This window comes from Microcaecilia unicolor, chromosome 6, assembly GCF_901765095.1.
Source record: "Microcaecilia unicolor chromosome 6, aMicUni1.1, whole genome shotgun sequence".
NCBI classification, from domain to species: Eukaryota; Metazoa; Chordata; class Amphibia; order Gymnophiona; family Siphonopidae; genus Microcaecilia; species Microcaecilia unicolor.
This window is the reverse complement of record NC_044036.1, coordinates 239,378,316-239,387,615: the sequence shown is the minus strand read 5'-3', so window position 1 is coordinate 239,387,615 and position 9,300 is coordinate 239,378,316. Positions and strand designations below refer to the sequence as shown.

The 9,300-nt window shown below is 42.8% G+C and overlaps 1 protein-coding gene across 1 annotated transcript in view; it reads left to right on the top strand.

Annotated features, from left to right (window-relative positions):
- The first annotated feature begins 619 nt into the window (after positions 1–619).
- The window catches only part of LOC115473106 (lipocalin-like), a 91,750-nt gene continuing 83,069 nt past the window's right edge, over positions 620–9,300 (top strand). The window contains exons 1-2 of the mRNA XM_030207768.1: positions 620–870; positions 8,097–8,143. Coding sequence (XP_030063628.1) covers positions 808–870; positions 8,097–8,143 — 110 coding nt within the window. The 5' untranslated portion in view covers positions 620–807. The remainder of the gene's footprint in view (positions 871–8,096; positions 8,144–9,300) is intronic.

Here is a 9,300-nt window from a genome sequence, read left to right as displayed (position 1 = left end):
TTCTTTGAGTGAAAAAATATTTCTCCTATTTGTTTTAAAGGAATTTCCGTGCAAGTTCATTGACTGTCCTCTGGTCTTTGTACTTTTTGAAAGAGTGAAAAATCAATTCACTTTTACTCGTTCTACATCACTCAGGATTTTATAGACCTTAATCATATCGCCCCTTAGCTGTCTCTTTTCCAAGCTAAAGAGACCTAACCTCTTTAGCCTTTCCTCATATGGGAGGAGTTCCATCCCTGTTATCATTTTGGTCACTCTTCTTTGAACCTTTTCTAATTCCACTAAAACTTTTTTGAAATATGGCAACCAGAATTGAACACAATACTCAAGGTGAAGTTGCACTATGGAGAGCTACAGAGGCATTATACTATTCTTGGTCTTATTTTGCATCTTTTCCTATATAATAATTCTCACCTCCAACGTTCTAAAACCTGGCTGCCTGTGTCCGTCACTTGCTGAGTCTCTGAAGCCTCATCTGACATCACTGCAGGGGGAGGAGTAAAGCCTCAACTGACGTCACTGCAGGGTGAGGAGTAGGGAAACACGCGGAGCGTGTTTCCCTACTCCTCCCCCTGCCTACGAAGCAGCTCTCACTTCCGCCCCCCTGCTGCATCAACCAAGCCCCTCCCCCACGGTGCATCACCCAAGCCTTGACGCCCTTCCCCCACATCATCTCTCGCTGCTGGTGGGATAGGGAGGAAAGAGTCCTCATTGCCACCGGGGCCAACAACGGTGGAACGCGGAGCTTCCGAGTCGTGACTGGCAGCGGAAATAGAGAATGCGAGTCCCGAGACGCCGAGCAGCTAGATGACTCTGGTAATGGTACAGCGATCTCCCACCCCTACCACCAGCTCCAGCCCCTGCGTGTCGGTGAGTGAGTGTCCAGTGGCTGGCTTCGGCCTCGCGTCTTCCTGTCAGGACGCTGCGCATGCGCACTCAGCCCGGACTGGAAATTGGGATGCGCCTCACCCTGTCGAACTGCTGAAATAATTCACTCATACGCTCGGTCACCCATCCATACATTTACAGATTCATACAATTATTCTCTCTCGGTCATAAAAGAATGCATTTTGCTCACACACATGGTCACACGCGCTATTCTTACAATTACTTCCATATTCAGATGAGCTGCTTCCGCCCCGCTTCAGGTATAAGTGCAGACTTCCTCTTCCCCCTCCCCCACGGCTCAGGCTCACAGACACACACACACACACACACACACACACACACACACACACACACACACTCTGTCTCTCATACACTCTCTCTCACACAAACACACACACACTCTGTCTCTCTCTCTCTCTCTCTCTCTCTCTCATTCTCTCTCTGACATACATACTCCATCTCTCATACATACATACACTCTGAGGAAAACCTTGCTAGCGCCTGTTTCATTTCTCACAGAAACGGGCTTTTTTCCTAGTTTCCTAATAATTCTTAGCATCCTGTTTGCTTTTTTGGCTGCCACCACACACTGGGCTGAAGATTTCAGTCTATTGTCTACAGTGACACCTAGATCTGACTTCTAAGGTGGACCCTAGCATCAGGAAACTATGATTCAGATTATTCTTCCCATTGTGCATCACTGTGCATTTGTCCACATTAAATTTCATCTGCCATTTGAATGCCCTGTGTTCCAGTTTCCTAAGTTCTTCGTGCAGTTTTTCACAATCCAAATGTGTTTTGACAAGTTTGAATAGTTTTGTGTCATCTGCAAGTTTAATCATCTCATTCGTTGTTCTGATTTCCAGATCATTTATAAATATGCAGGGAAAGGGATATCATGTTAGGGAACTCAGCCCTGAGGCTCGCACTGACACAAAATGCCTCATTGATGTCATGTGGCAGAAGTGGGGACATTAAGATTCCACAAAAGTCAATTTGGCAGTTGGGGTTGGTATATGACAGGGAGATGATATGTGGGGTGTGTTGTGTGAGAAGGTGTTAAGAAAATAGTAGAAGCTGTGGTATGAGAAAGCTGTGAGAAGAAAATGAAGTGTTGCGAATGATATTTTAAAACAAAGGTCAAAGATGTTTGAGTGACAGCAAATGAAAAGTAAAGGAGTGAAACTAAATATAAGAGATCATTGGATAGTAGTGAATTTAAAAGTAAAGTCATTTTAATTGCTATGCAGGAGCTGGAAAAGGTCAGTAGTTATCTGAGTTAACTTTGGAACACAGTTCAGGGGGCTGAATAAAGTAAAATGCCTCCCAGGATTCTCAGCTAGCAGGAGTACCAGGCTAATACTGACTATAATCAGAGAAGAGTCTAAGGGTTCTAACACTGATGTTGTTATCCACCTGGGAACAAATGATTTAGCCAATAATACCTCACTTGTAGTCCAAAGAGCTTTTCAGGAGTTGGAGGAGGGGTTAAAACCTTTGGTACAGACTGTAGCTTTTTCTGAAGTTCTACCTACTTATGGATATAGCGAGGAAAGATTACAAAATACTGAGAACTTCAATATGTCTCAAAGCCTGGTGTCACCAAGAAGGTTTAAGGTACAAAGGTAGATGTGGCAATATATGGAAAAACAAATTACTATACTGTAATGATGGACTGCATCTCACTGTGGCAGGAAAAAGAATTCTGACATTCAGACAATTTGTTTCTAGGCATTTAAACTAGAAGGTGGGGGTGGCAGTTGGAAGCAGATCAATTCAGGTAGTCACCCCCAGTAAAAGACAAGCTGTGACAGTAGTAAAGAAAGCAATGAAAACAATAATCTTAGCAATTCACTTCTTAGCAATACCGTAGAAGGTGAGACTAAACTAAAAACTATAGAGAAGATGAGACTACTACTGAAATGTAGCTGGAAAGCAATGACCACAAAGTTCATGACCAGCAAGCCCTGATGGTAGGGGTAGATTTAGATGTTGTTGCTATCACTGAGACATGCTTCAATGACTCCTATGAATGGGTTGCAAACATACCGGGTTATAATCTCTTCAGGAAGGATAGAGATGGTCAAAAAGGTGGAGGAGTAGCTCTATGTATGAGAAACAAAAAAAGTGACTGAAATGCAGGGGGCTTGGGGAAAGGAAGAAGCAATATAGATCACCTTGAAAAGAGAAGATGGGCTCTCTATCCACATGGGTATTCTCCATAGACATCCAACGCAATCAGAGCGGCTTGATAAGGATCTGGTTGTAGATGTCTAAAAATTGGGAAAGAAAGGAAAAGTGCTGTTAATTGGAAATTTCAGCCTGCCAGATGTGGACTGGAAAGCTCTATCTGTAAAATTGGATAGAAGTAGAGAGATTGTGGATGCCTTTCAAGGCACTCTACTCAGACAAATGGTAACAGAACGCATGAGGGAAGGAATGACACTGGATCTGGTGCTCACAAATGGGGAAAGTGTGTCTAACAACAGAGTGAGGGGCCTGCCTGGGCAGTAGTGATCATCAAATAGTTTGGTTTGATATAATAGCTAAAGTGGAGGAGAGCCACTCAAAACTCAAAGTCTTGGATTTCAAACATGCTGACATTAGTTAAATGGTGACATACCTGAAGAAAGAATTGATGGGATAGGAGGACATATGAGAAGTAGAAAGACAGTAGTCCAGGTTGAAAGGAGCTATTAAAATGGCTACTAACCTTTATGTAGGAGAGTAAATAAAAGCAAGAAAAACAATATGGTTCTCCAAACAAGTGGCTGAGAAAATAAAGGCAAAAGAGCTGGCATTCATGAAATACAGAAAAAGCTCAAGAAGAGGAACACAGAACAGAATACTGGATGAAACTGAAAGAAGCCAAGAGAGATATATGTATGGTGAAAAGCATAGGCAGAAGAACAAATGGCTTGAAATGTAAAGAGGGGTGACGGGAATTTTGTTTAGATATATTAGTGAAAGGAGGGATGCTAAAAATGAAATTGTGAGATTGAAAGATGCTGTGGATGGCTATGTGGAGAGTGATGAGGAAAAAGTGAACATGCTAAACAAATACATCTGGTCTGTGTTCACAGAAGAAAATCCTGGAGAAGGACCGTAATCGGCTGGTGAAAGTACATATGAGAATGTAGTGGATATTGCACCTTTCACAGAAGAAAGTGTTTATGAACAACTTGTTCCACAGGATTGGAGAAGTGCGGATGAGGTCCCTATTCACAAAAGTGGCACCAGAGAAGCAGCGGGAAACTACAGACTGGTAAACTTCACGTCGGTTATTGGAAAAGTAATGGAAGCGCTGAAGGAGAGGATAGTGAATTTCCTGGAATCCAATGGGTTACAAGATATGAGGCAACATGGTTTTACCAAAGGTAAATCGTTCCAAATGAATTTGATTGAATTCTTTGACTGGGCAACTAGAGAATTGGATATTGGACGTGCGGTAGATGTAATCACTCTGGATTTCAGCAAAGCCTTTGACATGGTTCCTCAAAGGAGACTTTTGAATAAACTTGACAGGACCCAAACTGGTGAACTGAATTAGAAACTGGTTGACAGACAGACACCAGAGAGTGATGGTCAATGTAATCAATTCGGCGGAAGGAAAAGTGAGTTGCGGAGTGCCTCAAGGATCGGTGCTGGGGCTGATTCTGTTCAATATATTTGTGAGCAACATAGCAGAAAGGTTATTCTACAAAGGGGTTGACATTCCTGAATTATGGGATAACAGTATTGAAATAATAATCCTATCATGGTCAGACCATTTCCTAATTAAATTTTTCCTAAGTGACCACCTGAAACAAATGGCACCTCCCAGAGTTTGGAAGGAGATCAGAGACAAAAAAATGTTGACCGTTGAGAATTTCCTAGAGGCCTTGGACTATCCACATGTGGATGAAAAGAAAACTACAGTGTCAGAACAGGTTGAGATTTGGAATACACAGTTAGCCAAGACCTTAGAGAAAACAGCACCACTAAAACGGTCTTATGTCCCACTCACAAACGCTCACCTACCCCACTTACAAATGCTCACCTTGGTTTTCTCCAGAACTTTGGATCCTTAAATGTAAAGGACGGAAACTAGAAAGGAGATGGCATAAATCCCACCTAGATGAAGATAGGCTAAACTGTAGGAAGCACATGACAAAGTACAGCCAAGCTTTAACAGCAAACAAAAAACAATATTTCTCTCAATGCATTGCACAGGCTGCCAATTCAACCAAGCAATTGTTCAACATAGTAAACAGCCTACTGCAACCCCTACAACAGAACCAGCCTGCCCAGTCTAAACTGAACTGCAATGATTTTACTGCATACTTTGCCAACAAACTTAAAAGTCTCTGCCAGGATTTATAGGCAGTCCCACCCAGTCTCCAGTCAGTTAACCAGGAGTGCACAAACTCACCCCCTCCTGATAGAGACAGATGGGACACTTTTAACTCAATGGCAGAGGAGAGCCTTGACAAAATCCTAAGAGACCTTTGACCAACCACTTGCTCCCTCGACCCTTGCCCATCAAAGATAGTGCAGCAGGTAAGTGTGGGCCTCATAGAAGGTGCCACAAAAATTGTGAATGCCTCTCTTTCTAATGGGCAACTACCAACAGCATTAAAAAGGGCAGTGGTTCATCCTTTGCTAAAGAGAAACAACCTAGACCAGGACAAACTTGAAAGTTACCGGCCAGTATCCAACATCAAATTTCTAGGAAAACTTATAGAACAGTCTGTGTTCAACTTAATGCCTGGCTAGAAGAAAGAAACTGGCTAGATCCATGTCAATCTGGATTCAGACCCGGTTATGGAATAGAAACGGTCCTCGTATCCCTACTAGATGATCTTCACAGAAACTAAGACAGGGGATTCACTTTGGTGTTAGTACTGCTAGATTTCTCAGCAGCTTTTGACACTGTGGATCATGATATCATGCTAACACGACTGACAGAAACAGATATCAATGGAACAGTACTTGCGTGGTTCAGATCCTATCTATCAGACAGGCAACAATTCACAATGTTTGGCAGCAACTCATCGCCACCATGGGCACTGACCTGTGGGATACCACAAAGATCGATATTGTAACCTATTCTGTTCAATATATGCCTCAAGCCACTAGCTGAGCTGATTCTGTCAATGGACACTCAGTTCTACATCTACGTGGATGATGTGCAGCTACTCATACCCACTGAACATGACTTACCTACAGCCTTGAATAAACTGATTACCAATTTAACATCAATTCAAGAATGGGCTAAACACAACAAACTTTGCCTGAATCCAAGTAAAAGCAAGCTTCTCTGGGTTCCTAACACAAGTGGATACATACCTCTTTTGGGAAGTATGAACTCCCCCTCAAATCACAAGTCAGGAACCTTGGAATACAATTAGATTCAACACTTACTCTGATTCCCTAAATCCAAGCAACCTTCAAAAACTGCTTCTACTATCTGTGACAGCTGTGCTGCCTCTCTCCTTACACCGAGAAGGTAAATCTTATCCCAGTTGTGCATGCCATGATAACATCAAGACCGGATTACTACAATGTACTATTCAACGGTCTGACTTTAAAGGTCCTGCACCAGGTTCAATTGATTCAGAATGCTGCAGCAAGACTCGTAGAAGGTTGCAAGTGACGTGACCACATCACACCATTTTTACAAAAACGTTATTGGCTGCCAATACAGGGCTAAATTTAAAACTCTAATTCTGATCTTCAAGGCCCTTAAAGGAAATGGCCCTGAGTACTTGAAGAACAGGATGACTCTCTACACACTGCCAAGGACCCTAAGGTCTTCTCAAGGACTATCGCTAACTACATCCTCTCCAAAAGACATTGCACGATATGATACCCGCAAGAGAGCCTTCTCTGGAGGAGCCCCCACACCAGGGGCGTAGCCAGACAACAGACTTTGGGTGGGCCTAGGCAAGAAGTGGGTAGGCACCAAGTGTTCCCCCCCCCCCCCCCCCCCCATAACCAAGATCACAAGGAGCTGCTGCTCCTTGTGATCTTGGGCAAGTTACTTAACCCTCCATTGCCTCAGGTACAAACTTAGATTGTGAGCCCTCCTGGGACAGAGAAATATCCAGTGTACCTGAATGTAACTCACCTTGAGCTACTACTGAAAAATGTGTGAGCAAAATCTAAATAAAGAAATTAATAAAATAAATCTCAGCTGGCGGGAAAATGCTTCTTTCCACCTTGGCAGTCTGCAGCAGGTATGCGCTGAAAAATGAGCATGCTTAGGTGCCAGTATCATGGAGAGTAGCGTTTTTGTTACCATCAGGGGGAAGTCTTCAGCTGGCCGAACTTGGGATCCCCACCAGCTACCACTAAACAGGTGGGCCTGAGCCCTAAATGGGTGGGCCCTGGCCCACCCATGCCCACCTGTGGCTATGCCACTGCCCCACACTCTGGAATGCACTGCCTGAAAGGCTAGAGCTTAACGCAAGACTATCTCTACTTCAGGAAGTAGGTGAAAGCTTGGCTCTCCAACCAGACCTTTAATGGAAGAAGTAACTAACTTGTTAGTCTCACTGACACATACAAGGAGCGACATGGTCTGCACATACTGCAGCAGGACATGTTTATCCACTCCTACCCTAGCTGGGATAATATTTAACCATCTCTCTAACCTCATGTGCAACTTTCTTTAAAATTAGTCACCTTACTTTCTAACTCTACTTAATCTCTTACCTATCTATATGTTCCGTCACCTGATAGAATAGGATCCCTCAATGTTTAAGGATCCTTAAACATTGAAGACATGCAGTGTCTAAAGTTACGGATGTCATGCATGCTTTGAGACAGCCCAAGGTAGCGAAACTCTGGCCACAGTCGGTGTGATTGACCCATTCTGCATGTTGTGCCTACTATTTAGAAGTTTAAGCTAAGTATTTTTTCACTTCTTTTTTTGGATCCATGAGTTGTCATTCCTGTGAAGTTTTTAGCAATAAACAGTATAAGAGATAAAGGATTTTTATGCTGATGTTATTTCCTCCATACCTTATTCCAAAAAAATATATAGGGTGGAGGTTTGGGTACAGAGGCCTTTTCCCTTTCTCATTAATTACTTTTTTGCATTTCACGGGAACATAGTATCATACTAATAATCCTGCAATCTACTTAAGATAAGCTTTTTGTACTTACCTATATTTGTACATGTAAACAAGGAATTAATTCTTTCCTTGTCTTTCCCTCTTTTTCAGATAAATGTTAACAGAGTCTGGAGAAACTCCAGCACAACCCCCAAAAGGTAAATATTCTTTTTTTTCCTCTGTTTTTTTTCTGTGTAAATTGTCTTTTACTTATTTGTGGTTTTTCTTTCATGTATTCATTCTTGTCCTTGCTTGTGGTGAAGCTCAAGGTCTTCTTTCTCCTCTCCTTTCTCTTTGGTATACCTACTAACCTGGCTGAATAAATCGAATAAAAGATGTTATCACCCTCTTCTATAATTGTGAGGTTCTTCTAAGTTACTCAAAAACAACTATTAATTTTACTGGGGTTTCCAACTAGGTAAAACAAGGGATGATTCTTTTCCCTATCTATTGTTTTTTTTTCCTTATTCTGTTACCTAGTTCCTTGATCTAAAAGTGTTTTGCTCCCAAGATGGCTGCGCCCTGCTAGGACGCCTTAGACCTCGCTCCTTACGATGCCTAAACGTCGAGGGAAAATCGCGGGCAGAGCTTCCCCGCATTCATCCCCGTTACCTGGTCCTCTGGATCGATTCATGAGGCCATGGGAACTTATACAAGAAGGCGGAACGCCTCCAATCGGGAACGCCGGCGAACGGGAGATATTGGCTTCCCCCGGACTGGAAACAACTTTAAGCCCCGCTGCACGCACTCCTCCTCCTCAACCGCTTGGCGCCAGTTCCTTCCTCTTTGACCCGACGGGGTCTCCCTCGGATGGAGTAGGGAACCCGGAAGAACCTCGGGGAGAAGCGTCTTCACCATCGGGGGAAGGAATGGAGGGAAGTTTGCCCATATCATCACCACATTGAGGAGAGAGAAACTGAGGGTCGAAGTGCAGCAGATTTACAGTCTTCAGTAAGGTTTGAACTTCCTAAAGAGTTAGTGGCCAAGCCAAAGAATGTGACTTTAGATACTCTGTGGGATTTAATGTCCAACCTGGGACAATGTTTTCTTAAGCAAACTGAAGAGTTTTTACCAAGAGTAAAGACTATTGAAAGTGACCTGAAAAAAAAAGAGGAAGAGTTTAAAGTTTTAAATGAAAAAATGGAAAAAATTGATCAAAGGGTTATGAAGATGGAAACGTTACAAACTTTGATGGTAAAAGATGTAACTAATCTCAGGCGGAAAACAGAGGTTTTTGACAATTATACCAAAAATCATAACCTGAGATTCGTTAACTTTCCTAGGATTCCAAATGTTCTTCCTCTTGATATGTTGA